This window comes from Nyctibius grandis, chromosome 5 (genome assembly GCF_013368605.1).
Source record: "Nyctibius grandis isolate bNycGra1 chromosome 5, bNycGra1.pri, whole genome shotgun sequence".
In the NCBI taxonomy this organism is placed as follows: domain Eukaryota; kingdom Metazoa; phylum Chordata; class Aves; order Nyctibiiformes; family Nyctibiidae; genus Nyctibius; species Nyctibius grandis.
Genome location: NC_090662.1, coordinates 74514084 through 74531711, shown reverse-complemented (window position 1 = coordinate 74531711; position 17628 = coordinate 74514084). Strand labels below are relative to the sequence as shown.

Below are 17628 nucleotides of genomic sequence, written 5' to 3'. Positions count from 1 at the left end.
GTTCTAAAAATTGCCAAAATGAGTCAAATCATGGCCACTGAACTGAGTAGGTTAACGTGTTTTAAATAGAAATGCAGAAGTATCATCCTAATCTGTTAAGATTTTGGGGTTCCTGTATCACTGCGGTGCTTTTAGGGGAGCATACCTAAATCTGAAGTTTTCAGTGACAGTTATCTGGCTAAACAAGCGCAGTTGTTGGGTAAAAAGGAAGTGTGACTTGTATGTATTGATTCTGAAACATTGTTGCACGTATGACAAAGAGCCCTGAGAGCTTTTTGCCTCCATCTGTGCTCTGACAGATACATCTCCGGACATCACTGTGTGTCTGAACAACATACATCCAAGTTTACTGATCAGTGTTGAAGCTTGAGAAATATGGCTAGTGTAGAATGACTTTTGAAACTACAGCTGGACCATGAACACAGGTCAGCAGTACAGTTTTGGCAGCCTCCCCGTACTGAAGCCCTTATTGTTTGTTTTCCTTCAGATTCTTGGCATGGCCTTCTCCATGACACTCTTCCAGCAGATTCACAGGACTGGCAAAAAATATGATGCCTAAAGCCTCTGAAACATTATCACATCATCTCTTCTGTCTCATCATTAAAATGAACAAAAGGAATGACCACAAACAGTATCAAACCTAGCCCTGCTGAGGGAATCCGTCCCATTGACCGATCTACTTTGTTGTTACTTGTCCAGTTATTATCACGACTTGTTATTTGACTTACTTTTTTTGTCTGTTTCACATTTGCCATTTATTTGCCAAAGAGGGGGGGAACCCCCCAAACAAATGGATTTTCCAGACGAAATCATACATCTGCTTTAAGAATGTTTCTTAAGAAAATGTTTTGCTCTACTAATCCATGCTATATGTGCAAAAATTAAGTGTGTTCAACTTCAAGGGAGAATTCTTCAAAGTCTTCCATTAAGTTTTCAACCCTCATGTCCAATTTCCTGGAAGACTCAGAAAAGCCACTCTAACTGAGAGTCCTAGGAATTGGAGCTGCTTTGCTTTGCAGCTTCTTGTATCTTACGGTGTATACTTTTTTATTATGATAATGATGATGATGATTATTATGATGGATATAGCTTAGAATTTCGTTGCCTGACTTATAACTTCTTACTGGTTTTGGTTTTACACATTTATTGTACATAAATTTGGGAACCACTGTGCGATCTCCAGAGGACATGTTTTTCAAAGTTGACCGTGCAGGCAAATAAAGACATAACTTTTCTCAAGTCCATGGGGAGGCATTGTCTACCTTTATCAGGGCCTTGATGCCCTTACTGTAACAAAGGTGGTTCCTTTCAAATCAGAGGCTCTTTCCTCAGATGGAATGCAATGCCTTCCCATTGGACCAGATGGTGAGCTTTCTACTCCTTTGATGCAAAGTTCCAATGCCTTTACTCACCCAAAGCAGTGTCCGGCTGCTTTGATGTCATGCTTCTTTGAAAGCTAAAAGGACTGACTAAGCAAGCTACTGCTCCCTGGCACAAAGGAGAGATTGCAGTCTGACCTACTGGCCAGCTGGCAGCAGAATTCACAGATTGTGTTGTCTGTTTCAAAAAGTTTGCCCAAGGCGTGACACGCTGCTGGATATGAGGGAAGGGGATGGCAATTTCATGGCAATATTGTCATGCCATGCCCTTCATTGAAGGGGTTTCCTCAGGCAGATGACAGCTGTCTCTCTGAGCTGGAAAAGGTGGTTTGATTAAAGGTGACCAGATGATGCAGGAAGGCGGTAATTTCCAAAACAGCACTCAGAGACAGTATGTGTTGTCGCATCTTCAGTACAGAATTGGTTCTTCCTGACAGATTGCCAGATCCATCCAATGGGGAAGTTTAGAGTTCACTGCAATGCATATTTTTACCAACATTCCTGTTAGAAAACTTGAACATATATTTCTCTAGTTTGAATGCTGCTTCACTGCAAGCAGCCCTCATTTACCCTTTGTTCCAGGTTTTTGCTGTTTTGTGAAGGAAGATGAAAAGGCTCAGACATTAGAGAATATTCTGATTTAACTCCAGTCAGGACTCGGCTCAGCTCTGAAAGAAACACTGCTTTTTTGTATTAGCAGCAGTCAGAAGTGACCTTCAGAGGTTACCTCATCCAATGTCACTCTCAAAGGGGTACTGTCATCTATGTGAGATGGGGTTTACTGTGACATTATTGGGCTGAGTTTCAGAAAGTGTTGAGGATGGAGATTTTGTGCCTTTCAGAGCCATGCCACGTCAAACTACTCTGGTAAATGAGTTTCTCTTAATGTCCAGTCTGAATATTTATACTTTAAACTCTTAAAATATATCATTTTCATTGTATCATTCAGCCTATCTTTTCCTTGTGGGCTGAAATAGCTGTTGAGTCACTTCATATCTGGGAGTTTTTAGTCCCCTGTTTATCTTCCTAGTAGGTCCTGCATGCATCTGTACATCTGGCAGCAATAGTGTTTTGTGTGGCCTATGTGTCACTTTTTTTTGAGCTCCTATGAATCAGTGTGACAGGAATGAGTGTGAATGTGTGGGAGATGATGGAGATCAATTTGGGTGTTGCAGTGAAGGAGGTTACTATTCTTAGAGCATGGCCCTTGCCCGTATGAGCACAATGCCCAAAGTTTCACAGGGCTCTTGCTTCCCACTGAAGCAGACAATGCCATATGGGTTCAGCTATTTCACTTAGATTGCCTTTGAAAGAGTCAGGGAAGAAGTAGAGGGAAAGCACAGAAATTGAATCCAGTTTTACTTCCATTTCTAACAAAAATTGGGACCAGGAGCATCTGAGCCCCACTGGAGATGGATGTTCCATGTTGAAGAAGGGGCTCTGATGCCCAGCGTACTTGCTGCTACATGTAAGACTGTCAAAGTTGCTAAGATGCGGTCCCGTTTTTGCAAGAAAAGACAGGACGATTTTCATCTAATGGCTCCACTTCATTCTCCCTTTGGGCAGAGGTGCTTAGCTTTCTCTAGCTTTCTCTGGCATTCAAAAAGAGCAGGGTGCAGGGCTGAGCAGGAGCATCATCTCTGTCCTTTTGGGTCACACAGTGGTACCTGCCGCATCTTAAATTTTAATCTGCAGACAGTTTTTGTACAAAAAATGGTAAAATATATTAGGGAAAGTAGTACGGAAATAAAAAAATGTTTATGAGTAACTCAGAGATGAAATTTGTAGTTGCAAACTCAGCTACTTTGCCTTCCATCTGAACTTATTTTTCTAGAATGCTTCATTCCATTTCACGATCTAGCAGCATAGATCCTGAAATCTTTTTTTAATGACTACTTTTGGCATTTCAAGCACAGTATTAAGTGAGATAGTTACACAAGCTTCATGTATTCATCTCTATGAAGCCACCTACAGGAAGGGAGTCTAAAGCAGGGCTGATTTGTGTCTCTAGCTGACTCTCTGATGTGGGCGGTGATGACAGATGTCCTGAAAGGAGCAGAAAAGTAATGCCATTTTCCAGGCAATAAAAACCAGCCCTGGAAAGTGTGAGGCTGCATCAGTCAGTTTGTCAGAGAAGGCACTAACTGTCCTGTAAACTGGTCAAAGGGAGCTTTGGCTCATGTATGTATGCACTTTTTTTGCTTATGCTGGTGGGTGGCTGTCTGTGTGTTTTTCCCAAATGTCACTCTGATTATTTAACTATAAGTTTTTAGCATGTTTTTAAATAAAAACTGATACTGAGTAAAAGTATCTTTAATATACAGAAATATTGATTTGTATAAATGCATACCTCTTTGTATCTCTAATTCATGAAAGCACAGCTCAAGTGTGTGGAAGTGCTGTTTCTCCGAGTGTTCCTTCACACTGTAGCATACCTGCTGTCCCACTGTGCTTCATGCTTGGAAGTTGCAGCAGACCTTAAGCAGAGACGTAATAGGAGAACTGCTTGAAGAACCTCTATTTGAAAGCTGTTGAAGTGATAGCAGTGAATTCTGTTCCCTCCTGGTGGTACCAAGGCTGTTAGTTATAGGAAGCCGAGGTGGACGGTGCTCAAAAGAAGTCCCCATAGTGAAGTAGCATGGGAGATGATAAAAACAATGGCATAAATGTCTCCAAGATGACAGAAGATGCCTTGTATATGTCATGCATTGAGTTCCTGGACTGTGGTCATGTTGTTAGGCCAACTCTCCTATCCTGTTTCCACCCCCCATTTGTATGCATGAAATACAAACTCACACACAGGAAGGGTGCAAGCAGAGGGCAGCCAAACTGATCCTCATGGTCTTTCTTGGGCAACGTATTGGTCAGGCATAGAAAAGGCAAGGAGGAAAAGGGTGTTTTCCCAGCAGATGGTTCTTCGGAGCAGCATGGAATAGGGCACACATAATTACGATGTAACTTCTTTCCATAGAGTTGAGCAGCTTCATCCTGTAGCTGGCATGGGGAAACCTGGAGATGTTTGCCTATGGGCTAGCCATCTGCTGTGCAGTAGATAGTGGACACTAAGTAACATGCCATTCCCACCAGGTGATGTTTGCACCAGTGTTTCTTCTATGCAATACCTACTTTCGCCTTTATATAAAAGATTTTTACTAGGATGATATAAAAATAAAGGATTTTTTAAAAGGTGCCTCTTTGAGCTCATTTCTTTCCTAACCCAAACTACCACCAAAACCAAAAGGGGACAAAATTTCCAAAAGGTAACTTGAAGAGATCTATTCCAGCTCCACTGCAGTTGAAGTCCAGAGCTCTTGAAGCTGTTGCATCTCTGAAAATATCCTCCCCCCCATCCTCTCTCATCCTCCTTCAAAACAATCCTCTAATAAAACAGAAATAGGTGTGAAAGATCCCCAAAGAACAGCAAATTGTTTTTGAGAGCCTGGTAATATACCAAAGTTTACAAGTGTCCCAGAGAATACAGAATAGTCAAAGAGAGGACAAAGTAGTAGAGAGCTTGAAAGACATCCAGAGGACACTGAGGAGTCTCAGAAAAACACTGAGACAGAGATAGATTAAACACTGAGATAGAGAAAGATCACAGAATACCCCTCCAGATGGCAGGAAAGTAGAATATGGTCTGAAAGATCCCCAGAAAAAACAGTGGACCCAACCAGATGCCAACAAAGCAACAGAGAGTCTGAAAGAGATTCAGAGAACATAAAAGTAGCCTCAAAGAAGGGAAGAAAGCCTGTAAGTGCCTAAGGAAACAAAATGTAGCAGTGTCAAAGAGGCCAAGAAAGAGATAGACAAGACAAAGGACCCCTCAGAGAATACCAAAGAGGCTCAGCAATAACAAGAAAGTATCAGAGATATTAAAGGAGCTCTAGAGTACTCAATAGTACCATGGGTGGCCAAAAAAAAAAAAAAAAAAAAGGCAGAAAGCTTGCAAGTGCCTCAAAGAGTAGCATCAAAGAAGGGAAAATGAGCCAAAATCTGTGAAAGACTCAGAGAACACAGAGTAACCTCAAAGAGGCAAAGAAACTAGTAGAAAGCCTGAAAGAACCATGGTGAGCACACCAGAGACCTTGACAATAACAAGAAAGTAGCAGATTCTGAAAGAGCACCAGGAGAGAGTGCCTGCAGCTGCTAAGAAAGGAGACAGGCTAAAAGAGCAAGAGAATAGCCTTGGAGAAGGGAAGAAACAAGCAGGGAGGCTGGAAAAGTCCCAGGAGAAAGAAGAGTTGCTGCTGAGATGACACACACCTTGAAGAGAGACTGAAACAGCCCCAGAAAACCCAGTTTAACTTCAGAAAAGGGCAGAGGGGTGGGGGAGGAAACAGCAGAAAGACTGAAAGTGCTCTGAAGTCACTTCAGTGAGAGGAAGGAACAGACTGAAAGCCTGAAAGGCAGCCATAGCAACTTTGGAGAGGCTAGAGAAGAAGTGGAGAGGTTGAGAGAGTCACGAATAACTTGAGAGAAGCCTTGTTGAGAGAAGCCTTGCAGAGCCTGAGAGACTAGGAAAGAGACTGAAAGTACCCCAGAGAAAGAATAGTCTCAGAGAAAGTAAGAAAATAGCATAAAGCCTACAAATGTGAAGGATAACAAAGACTAACCTCAGAAACGTGGAAAAAAAGTAGGCAAGAAACTCCAGCTGAGCTTTGGGCTTTCCAGATTCCACCCCACCACACTCAGGCAATGGCTCTATTTCTCCAGAGCAGCCCAGCCCCACTTCTGCCTTCTGTGCACTTCCTTTGCACTGTCAGCCTCAGTCAGGAGTTCTCTGTTCATCCATGCTGCCCTTCTGCCAGGCCTGGTAGACTTCCCACACATCAGATGGACCCTTCTTGTGCTTTGAGGAGATTGCATTTGAAGTCTGACCAGCTCTCCTGGACCCCTTTGCCTTCCAGGGCGACTCCCATGGGATACTGCCTACCAGATTCCCTCAAAAAGCCAAAGCCTGCTTTCCTCAAGTCCAGGGCTGTAATCTTGCTACGTGTCTCACTCATGGCTGGGTGGACCTTGGACCTACATTGCAGCCTTGTTGGCAGTCCTGCCTCTGTGTCAGAGAGCAGTGAGGGCTAGCTGCTCCACCATGGAAAGCTAGTCAGGAGCGGAACATAATAACAAGGCAGGCACAAGCAGTGGCCTCACCAAGAAGGAGCCAGGATGCAGAATGGCATGTCCAAGGATGAGGGCCACAGACAGTGGGTCACATGCAGCCCAGCAATCCCCCAGCAAGTCCACAGTGATGAGCACATCCAAGAAAGCTGAACCAGTGGGTCTGGGTCAAGGTACACACGCTGTAAGGGAGGGAGAGTGGTGAGTGAAGTTTAGTCATTAGAACAATGCACAGGGAGCAGCACTGCAGGGTCAATGAGAACCAGCCCCCTTCAGCTGTTTGTGTCATGGGTGAGACACTGCACTGGTGCTGGCAGATTCACTGTTTTTGAGGTTATCTTGTTACCGGAAAATAGTAACCAAGAAAACTCTCCAAACCAAATGATAGTTTGGAGAGCCAACATTGGTTTATTGCAGCGCTTGGTGCATGGGGGATCTCTCCTCCTAGCATGCACACCTAGGGACAAAAGCACACTCATTATATACATTATAGAAAAATGAATATTCATACAATTCCAAGTAAAGCCCACCTATTCCAAGAAACCTTATGCATATGCTAATATATTATGTAATCGTCTTTGCGCCTGCGTACTAAATTGGCGAAGGGGTCCTGGGTGGGCTCTGGTGGTCTCTAGTGGTCATAATCCCCCACAGTTACGCTGTCCGCTGTATAACCCTGCTTCTGCGCAAGCATGGTCGAGGCCTTTCTGTTGACACATGCAGGTGGCTCCAAAGAGAAGATCCTGTTCTGGTTCTTACAAGATTTATCTCTGCTCCTGGCGTCAGAGCTCTGGATCAAGTCAGTTAAGACACTACAAAGATGTTGTTCACAGTCTTGCTTATCTCTGGCCTTTCTTTGTAATTAGTGAGGAATTTAACAGAGACCTTGGATTCTCTAAGACTAAGTGCAAGCAAGAATCAGTGATGATTATAACTCTAAGTGTTATCAGTCCCAGAAGCAGACCCTGTCTTCAAAATATGCCGTTAGCTTCAGAACATACTGTTATTTTAGCTGAAAGGAAAATTGCTGAAAGAAAAGTTGATTCTGTCTAAAGGTTACACAGAGTAGGCCTTTTAGGGCCCACTTTGAAGCTTACTTTTACTAAACCATCTGGTATCAATCTCATTCTCTGACTATCTGTTTTGGTTGTTTGGCTCAGGCCTTAACGTCATTATGCAATGCTGCAGTTAGTGATACATGGTTGTGTTAGCCTAGAAAAGGCAGGAGTGCAAAATGAGCGCAGAGTGTTCTGGTTCCCCTGGGTTCTGCTATGTCCTTCTCTAGAGACACTACTGGACTTACACCCTACCTACCCTGGGACAGGCCCAACAGGCAGACAGGAGGCATGATATGGAGGATTCCCTCCCCTCTCTCCACCTGGCTGAGCACAGTGACCTAAAGAATGGGGGAGAATGGCGACAGGTTCTGGCCTTACACAGCAGGCACGTCTCCTCCACGTCTCCTCCAGGCACGTCACCTCCTCCTCCACATCTCTCCCACCTTCCCAGATGACCTTGCATAATAGGTATGAGGCTCTGCAAGTAAAAACAAACAATAATAAGGAAAATGGTTCATCTAGCTTGGAGGTGTCTCCGAGGTTAAGTTGGCCTACACCCTGCGTCAAAACTGCTTCCATAAGGAAAAAAGATGGGTCATTGTCATAGGAGACTCCCTTCTGGAGGGAGCAGAAGGCCCAATATACAGACCAGACCCACTTCTTAGGGAAGTCTGCTGCTTCCCTGGGGCCCAGATTAAAGAAAGATGTGAAGAGAAAGCTTCCTACCCTGATATGACCCTCAGATTACTATCCATTATTGATTTTTCAGGTATGCAGCAATGAAGTTGCAACAAGAAGTCCAAGGGCAATCAAGTGAGACTTCAGGGCCTTAGGACAACTGATTAAGGGATCAGGAGCACAAGCAGTGTTCTCCTCTATTCTTCCAGTTGCAGGGAATGATGAGAGAAGAAACAGGAAAACCCAGGAGATCAATACCTGGCTCAGAGCCTGGTGTCACTGGCAGGATTTTGTGTTTTTTGAACTTGGATTTGTTCACATGACACCAGGCCTGCTGGTGACAGATGGGGTACGCCTGTGTCAAAGGGGAAACAGGATCCTTGCACAGGAGTTAGCAGGGCTCATTGAAAGAGCTTTAAACTAGATTTGAAGGGGGAAAGGATAAAACCAGGCTCTCTAGAGATAAGCCTGAGGGCGGCACGCCAATGTTTGAGGGATGGTGTGCTAGCGAGGTCCTTCAGTCTGCTGTCTAAGTGGAGGCAGGAGATGGAGATCCATGTGGCAGCAAAGACACAAGGGCTATTGATGTGTTAGAAACCACGAAGTGCCTGAGAATGGTCAGGTAGGAATTAGGGCTTCTCCCCCCACAAAGGTGGCAGGATCAATAGCCCAGCTGAAGTGCATCTACACCAATGCATGCAGTATGGGCAACAAACAGGAAGAGCTGGAAGCCATTGTGTAGTGGGAAAACTATGACATAGTTGGTGTCACAGAAACATGGTGGGATGACTCGCACAACTGGAGTGCTACAATGTATGGCTATAAACTCTTCAGAAGGGATAGCAAGGAAGGAGAGGCAGTGGAGTAGCCTTGTATGTTAGGGAGTGTTTTGATTGTCTAGAGCTTGATGATGGTAACGATAGGGCTGAATGTTCATGGGTAAGAATCAAGGGGAAGGCCAACAAAGTAGATATCATGGTGGGAGTCTGCTATAGACCACCCAACCAGGATGAAGAAGCAGACAAAATACTCTATCAGCAGCTGGAAGAAGTCTCACGATCCATAGCCCTTGTTCTCATGGGGGACTTCAACTTACCAGATGTCTGCTGGAAATACAATACAGCAGAGAGGAAGCAGTCTCGGAGGTTCCTGGAGTGTGTGGAAGATGATAACTTCCTGACACAGATGGTGAGTGAGCCAACTAGGGCAGGTGCCGTGCTGGATGTGTTGTTTGGGAACAGAGAAGGACTTGTGGGTGATGCGATGGTTGGGTGCCATCTTGGGCATAGCGATCACGAAATAGTAGAGTTTTCGATTCTTGGAGAAGTAAGGAGAGGGTTCAGCAGAACTGCTACCTTGGACTTTCAGAGGGAAAACTTTGGCCTGTTTAGGAGCCTGGTTGACAGAGACCCTCGGCAGGCAGTCCTGAAAGAGCCCAAGAAGGCTGGATATCCTTCAAGAAGGAAAACTTAAAGGTGCAGGAGCAGGCCGTCCCCATGTGCTGAAAGACAAGCCGACAGGGAAAAAGATGGGCCTGGCTGAACAGAGAGCTTTGGCTGGAACTCAGGAAAAAAAGGAGAGTTTACGACCTTTAGAAGAAGAGGCAGGCAACTCAGGAGGACTACAAAGGTGTTGTAAGGCTATGCAGGGAGAAAATTAGAAGGGCCAAAGCCCAACTAGAACTTAATCTGGCTACTGCTGTAAAAGACAATAAAAAATGTTTCTATATATTAGCAACAAAAGGAGGACTAAGAAGAATCTCCATCCTTTATTGGATGCAGAGGGAAACATAGTGACAAAGGATGAGAAAAAAGCTGAGGTGATTAATGCCTTCTTTGCCTCAGTCTTTAGTAGTAAGATGAGTTGTTCTCCGGGTACCCAGCCCCCTGATTTGGAAGACAGGGACGGGGAGCAGAATGAAGACCCCATAATCCAAGGGGGAAATGGTTAGTGACCTGCTACACCACTTAGACACACACAAGTCTATGGGCCCAGATGGGATCCACCCAAGGGTACTGAGCGAGCTGGCGGAAGTGCTCACCAAGACACTCTTCATCAGTTATCAGCAGTCCTGGCTAACCAGGGAGGACCCAGTTGACTGGATATTAGCAAATGTGACACCCATCTACAAAAAGGGCTGGAAGGAGGACCCAGGGAACTACAGACCTGTCAGTCTGACCTCAGTGCTGGGGAAGGTGATGGAGCAGATCATCTTAAGTGCCATCACATGGCATGTACAGGAGAATCAGGCAATCAGGCCCAGTCAGCATGGGTTTATGAAAGGCAGGTCCTGCTTGATTAACCTGATCTCCTTCTATGACAAGGTGACCTGCTTAGTGGATGAGGGAAAGGCTGTGGATGTTGTTTATCTGGACTTTACTAAAGCCTTTGACACCATTTCCCACAGCATTCTCCTGGAGAAACTGACTGCTCATGGCTTGGACAGGCATATGCTTCTCTGGGAAAAAAAATAGCTGAATGGCCGGGCCCGAACAGTTGTGGTGAATGGAGTTAAATCCAGTTGGCGGCCGATCACAAGTGGTGTTCCCCAGGGCTCAGTACTGGGACCAGTTCTCTTCAATATCTTTATCAACGAACTGGACGAGGGGATCGAGTGCATCCTCAGTAAGTTTGCAGATGACACTAAGTTGGGCAGGAGTGTTGATCTGCTTGAGGGGAGGAAGGCTCTGCAGAGGGATCTCGACAGGCTGGATCAATTGGCTGACACCAACTGTATGAGATTCAACAAGGCCCAGTGCTGGGTCCTGCACTTGGGTCACAACAACCCCCTGCAATGCTACAGGCTTGGGGAAGAGTGGCTGGAAAGCTGCCTGGTGGAAAAGGACCTGGGGGTGTGGATCAATGGCTGGCTGAATATGAGCCAGCAGTGTGCCCAGGTGGCCAAGAAAGCCAATAGCATCCTGGCTTGTATCTGAAAAAGTGTGGCCAGCAGGACCAGGGACATGATCGTCCCCCTGTACTCAGCACTGGTGAGGCCACACCTCGAATACTGTGTTCAGTTTTGGGCCCCCCACTACAAGAAAGCCATTGAGGTGCTGGAGCAAGTCCAAAGAAGGACAACGAAGCTGATGAAGGGTCTAGAGCACAAATCTTATGTGGAGTAGCTGAAGGAACTGGGGTTATTTATTCTGGAGAAAAGAAAGCTGAGGGGAGACCTTATCGCTCTCTACAACTACCTGAAAGGAGGTGGTAGTGAGGTGGGTGTCAGCCCGTTCTCCCAATTAACAAGTGATAGAACAAGAGGAAATGGCCTCAAGTTGCACCAGGGGAGGTTTAGATTGGCTATCAGGAAAAATTTCTTCATGGGAAGGGTTATCAAGCATTGGAACAGGCTGCCCAGGGAAGGTATTTAAAAGGTGTGCAGATGCGGTGCTCAGGGACATAATTTAGTGATGGACTTGGCAGTGTTAGGTTAACATTTGGACTTGATGATCTTAAAGGTCTTTTTCCAACCTAAACGATTCTATGATTCTATAAAAGGAGACAGGCAAGTGACAATTTTAAGCAACCAAGTAATGGTGAAGTATTAGGTATGAGAGTGAGACTACTGGGGAAAAAAAAAAGGACACCTAGGAATATGAAAGAAAAGTGAAGAGAGACAAAGAAGTCTCTTGGCTGTGGGCTGTGTTCTCCATCATTAAGGGGTAGAACAAATACTGCTGGGGACCATGGCTTTCAGTCAGTATCACCAAAAAAAAGGCATCAAAGAACTGAGATGTCCCCAGACCTTTTCCATTTCACAGAGATTGCAGAATAGGCATAATTGGGGAAAGCACAGCAGGAACAGGACTAGAAGAGTATCTTCTAGAAAACAGAAGGATGCAGGAGAGTCAGGTTAAGAAAGATCACCTAACACATCTAACAACTACTTGAACAACAAATCAAGATGATGTAGACTTTCAAGGAAAGAATGCATAATGATTGCTTCTACATCTTCTTCCATATCTCAAGACTAATGCCATATTTGAGGTGGACAGCCATTGCCTCCAGATGTGATGCTCTGTAATAAGTAGAATATTTCCTCATTCTCTAATCTTTCCTCTGGGCAACTGTATTTGTGCATGTACAAGTCTGTGGATGTCACAGGCTTCACATGCATCCGACAATTTCCTTTATTCTGCAATATACATGCCCATCACAAAATCTTTTAGTTTTCTGCAAAGTGACAAAACACTGTCAATCTTTTTTTTTTTTATCCCACGGCACAGTCATTGTATTGTTATGGGTTTTTTGGCACAGAATGTTTATATTTTATTCCTCTTTGGTTGTTCTGTTTGTTTTCTGCTTACTTTCAGTTAATGCCGGCAGAATTATGTTTTGTTACCATTTACATTATCACTTAATTGCATGAATGCATCATTACATTGATTACTAAAAATTAATCTACTATGAAATGGCAAATACCAAAGAATCACCCACTTTTCCCTCTAAGAGAATGTATAACGGCAGTTTACCTTCCTTGCCTTATCCTAGTTGATACATTCAAGGGCAGAGAGCAGATATTCAGAGGGACATAGACAAACTGGAGAAACGGGCTCAGAGGAACCTCATGAAATTGAATAAGGACAAAAGCAAAGTTCGGCACCTGGGAAGAAATAACCCCTAACAACAATACAGGTTAGGAAATGACTAGCTGGTGAGCAGCATTTATGAAAGAGTCGTGATCCTGGTGGATGGAAAGCTGGATGTGAGCCAGCAGTGTGCCCTGGCGGCAGTGTGGGCCAACTGCATCCTTGGCTGTAAAATAGCGACCCTACCCAGTAGTTCAAAGGAAAGGATTAGTAGCATTTGTTAAACCCCATCTAGAATACTGCATTCAGTTTTTGGCCCATCAGTACAAGAAAGGCACTGATCAACTGAAGCGAGTTCAGCAGAGGACCACCAAGAGAGTCAGAAGGCTGGAGCACTTACCGTGTGAGGAGAAACTGATGGACCTGGACTTCTTTAGCCTGAGGAAGAGAAGGCTCAGGTGGGAAGAGCTAACTGCGATCTTCCAATACCTGCAGAGGTTATAAAGAAGACCAGGGCAGGATCTTCACGGTGGTGTGTGGAGGCAGGACAAGAGACAGAAGGCTTAAGCTGTAATGAGAGGTACCAAACGGATATAGAGAAAACTTCGTCACCATGATAACAGTCAAGCATCAAGCTTTGGAAGAGGTTGGCCAGAGAGGTTGTGCAGTCTGTATCCTTGTAGGTTTCAAGACCTGGCTGGATAGAGCCCTGAACAGAATGACCTGATCTCATAGTTGACCCTGCTTTAAGCAGGAAGTTGGGCTAGATGACCAAGGTGCATTCCAACCTGAATCCTCTTTTAATCCCCTGACTGATCCAATTAAAAAGACATTATGTTCGGGTACTGACTGTAGTTTCCCTCCACTTCAGCTGATTCTTAGCAGCTTGGAGACACTGTGCCTGTTATTTCCTTATCCAGGTAAAGGCATCAGAAGAAAGACTGAGGGAGCTCACCTCACAGGGTTACAGTGAAAGGACAAGAGGCAATGTGCACAAGTTGCAACACAGGAAATTCTGACTGGACAAAAGGAAAAAAAAAACTTTTTGCCCCTGAAAACAGTTCAGCACACGTGCCTGGAGAAAAAAAATTGGCTGGATGAGGAACTGGGCAACCTAATCTAGATTTGAAGTTAGGCTTGCTTTGGTAAGTAAACTGGATTAAAGAACTTCATGAGTCCTTTCAGACCTAGATCCTTCCATGATTCTACAATTTATGTACCAGACAGTACCAGGGAGTTCTCTCTTTCACTTCCATTTGACCATTCCCTACAAAAATGTGTTTGTAACTCGAGTCATGTCACCAAACCTCTCCAGTTTCTGCCTTTTTGCTGCTTGAAGTACAGGCTCATGAGAATCAATTAATGCAATTACGTCTTCTCCAGATAGACTGTTAGTCTGCACACAGTACGTAAGATACCCACAGAAATCTTTGGATTTTAAAGGTTTTTAAGTTGTTGTTGCCATGAAGAGTCCAGCACTAGCATGAGGCTTGCTGAGAATAGTCATCCTAACAAGCTATGTGTCCTGGTTTGGCCTAAACCAGGCCGATTTTCCTTTCAGTGATTTTTACTTTCAGCTAAGTCTCCTCTAAGTAACTGCACTTTCTGAAACTAACTGCATGTTTTGCAGACAGTGTCTGCTTCCAGGACTGATAATGCTCGAAGTTTGTAGTTATCGCTGAGGCACCGGTAGGGATGTTGTGCAGTAAGGCTCTTGCTGTACTTAGTCTTAGAGAAACCAAGGTCACTGCTGAATTCCTCACTGCTTACGAGTGAAGAGCCGAAGGGGGGTCGCAGCTGCAGGGGGGAGCAGACAGGGCAGGTGACCCAAAATTGACCAACAAGGGTATTCCATCCCATACACGTCATTCTCGGTATAAAGCGGGGGGATCACAAGGGTCTTGCTCTCTTTCTGCTATGGCTGGTGTCCGAGGAGGACGCCATCTGTTTTCCTGCTGCCCCCGATCCCGATCCGTGCATTCCTGAATCCAGCTCTCGACCGTCGCTAGGCCCAGCCTGGGCCTTCCCGGAGCCTGCCCTGCAGTGCCGGTGGTGACGTGGTTGACTTCAGGGGAGCTCAATCTTGGTTTTGTATATATATTTGTATATATTTGATTATTTCTATTATTGTTATTATACTCTTTTCCATTATTATAGTTTATTAAAACTGTTTTAACTTTCCAACCCGGAAGTCTCTCTCCCTTTTCCCTTTCCCTTTCCCTTTGGGGGGAGGGGGGGGGGATAACAGAGAGCATCTGCCACAGGTTTAATAGCCGGCCCAGCTTTAAACCGTGACAGATTTATTGGCGCCCAACGTGGGGCTCGAGAGAAGCTCTGACGGGTTGCTCTGATAAGTCGAATCCCAGCTCCAGTGGGAGGAGACCCGGAGAGGTCAGCTGAGAGAGTATCAGAGTTCTTCCTTTGAGATTTACGAGGGGTTGGAAATTAAAACAGATAGCGAAGATGGTAATGTCATTTTTGAACGCTGTGCTAAGTTACGCTTTCACTGTAACTAAGCTAGTCTTACCTCAAAAGATAGGCTTATGCTTCATTATTAATCATCAGTCTATACATACAAAGAAAGGGAAGAAACACAAAAAAAATCTCAACTCTAACCCACACTTCAAGGCATAGCAGCAGAAACCTCTTTAAAACTTTTGGCTGTGAGACAGCTGCATGTTGTGCTGCTGTAACTTCGGATATACTTACACAAATTCTGTAAAAAGCCTGACCATTTGTGGGAATATAACAGAAGATTGGCAAGGAGGATTGTAAACACGCTCAAGTGACTTGCACCTGGGGTGTCAAAAACCACATATATCATACTAGTAACTGTTGTTTAGACTTGTGTGCTGGACAAGTAGAACATCTGCATTCAGATAACATAGGCCTGTGATAAGACTCAGAGCACCTAACTGTTCATGCCTGAGATTCCTGCCCTGCTGTGAGAAAGATCAAAGCGCAGTGGAAAACTACCACCTGCAAGAAACCCCTAATATACAGGTGAAAGCAGCAGGCCCGGAATCTCTCTCTCTCTCTCTAGCAGGAACCGAGCTCCGCAGTGCCTGCATCCCCGCTTGCGTGCCTTTGCCCCGGGTGCTGCTTCGGAGATCCCCCGGTTTGCGAGGTAACGGGAATAAATTTGTTCTTTGCATTTTATCCATGGTCTTGTGGCTGTTCCTGCGTCCTGCCTGTGTCGGCTCACACACTATTATTTAAAAAATACACAACAGGTAGTTAAGAACAATAGGAATAGATGACTCAAAGAGGCCCATGTTAGATATAAGGCATTGCCAGCATCTTTTCAAGATAAAAAAGTTGTTCAACAGACATTCTGCAACATCTAAGGCGGTAATAGAATCATAGAATCATAGAATGGTTTGGGTTGGAAGGGACCTTAAAGATCATCTAGTTCCAAGCCCCCTGCCATGGGCAGGGACACCTTTCCTCTAGACCAGGTTGCTCAAAGCCTCATCCAACCTGGCCTTAAACACTGTCAGGGAGGGGGCATCCACAGCTTCTCTTGGCAACCTGTTCCAGTGTCTCACCGCCCTCACAGGAAAGAATTTCTTCCTAATATCTAATCTAAATCTATCCGCTTTCAGTTTAAAGCCATTCCCTCTCGTCCTGTCACTACTTGCCCTTGTAAAAAGTCCCTCTCCCGCTTTCCTGTAGGCCCCCTTGAGGTACTGGAAGGCTGCTATAAGGTCTCCCTGGAGCCTTCTCTTCTCCAGGCTGAAGAGCCCCAACTCTCTCAGCCTGTCTTCATAGGAATCCTGTGTATAGATTTATAAAGCAAGGCAGCACAGGCAGGATATGTTCCCACAATCTTCATGTGCTTTCCAACATTGTCAATACAAATATCATGGGTGAAGAAAGATGACCCTACTTCCAGAAAACTCCTTTATTCCAGATGTATCATGTTCATGCCAGTGAAATACACCCAGTGATTCACTGCAGGCTGCTTAACGTTTTAACTCAGAAAAATAACCTTTTCTAACTCTGTATTCAGAGGCAAGGTCAGCACAGCCAGAATCTGGATACACATCCTGCCTGATACTCCCTCAGAATTTGAGAAACTTATAATTTTCAATCCACCTGTGTTGTTTTTGGTATGTTGCTCAATGAAAATCCTCCACAGCAGGATGCGCTGTAACGACTTTGCATACCTTTATGAGGACTGCCTGTTTTTTAAAGTTACCAGCCCACTGGCTGACTGCAGACTGCTTTAGCAGGCGTCGCTGCCTGCTTTTCCACTCTGCAGCTCTCATCCTAGAGTCTCTGTACCAAAAAGCTGGGGTGAGCTACATTCATGACCATGGCCTCTCTTCCTAAGCAGCCCTAGAGCTGCTGCTGCTGCTTCTAGATCTGTTGTAGCGTAAAGCTGCCCACGGGCCCTCAGCACCCAGTTGATGAATGCCTGCAAGAGGCTGCAGTTCTTGCTCCCTCTTTGCATTAGGTAACCATATACCTCATGCATAGCATGAACGGTCACTTCTGCTGCCCTGCCTGGCGCTGACATGGTATTGGTTTTTTAAAATGCTAATGTGTGCAGAATTAAATGCATGCACAGGCTCACGTATATGTATATTTCACAGGAAAAATACGGGCTGTAAAAATTCTGTGGTAATGCAGAGGCCTGTAGCTGTCCAGGAGGACGGTCAAGAACCAAAATCACTAAAACCCAAACTTGTGGGGTCCCGAGCAGTGAGAGGCCCTGCACCGCAGCACCTCACCACCAAAGTGGTGCCAAGTGGTACCCACACCGCACGGCACCGCGAAGCCTGCCAGAGCCCGCACGACTGGCAGGCGACAGCCACAGCAGCCGGGCAGGCCAGCAGATGCCCACCGAGGGAGGGAGGA

General features: G+C 45.1%; 1 protein-coding gene across 2 annotated transcripts in view; it reads left to right on the top strand.

The window, feature by feature from the left end:
- Nucleotides 1-4568, top strand: part of TSPAN9 (tetraspanin 9) — a 186637-nt gene extending 182069 nt beyond the window's left edge. For both annotated transcript variants that reach the window (XM_068401620.1, XM_068401619.1), the window contains one exon: nt 488-4568. In XM_068401620.1, the coding sequence (XP_068257721.1) occupies nt 488-559 (72 nt within the window). In that variant the 3' untranslated portion in view covers nt 560-4568. The remainder of the gene's footprint in view (nt 1-487) is intronic.
- The last annotated feature ends 13060 nt before the right edge of the window (nt 4569-17628 follow it).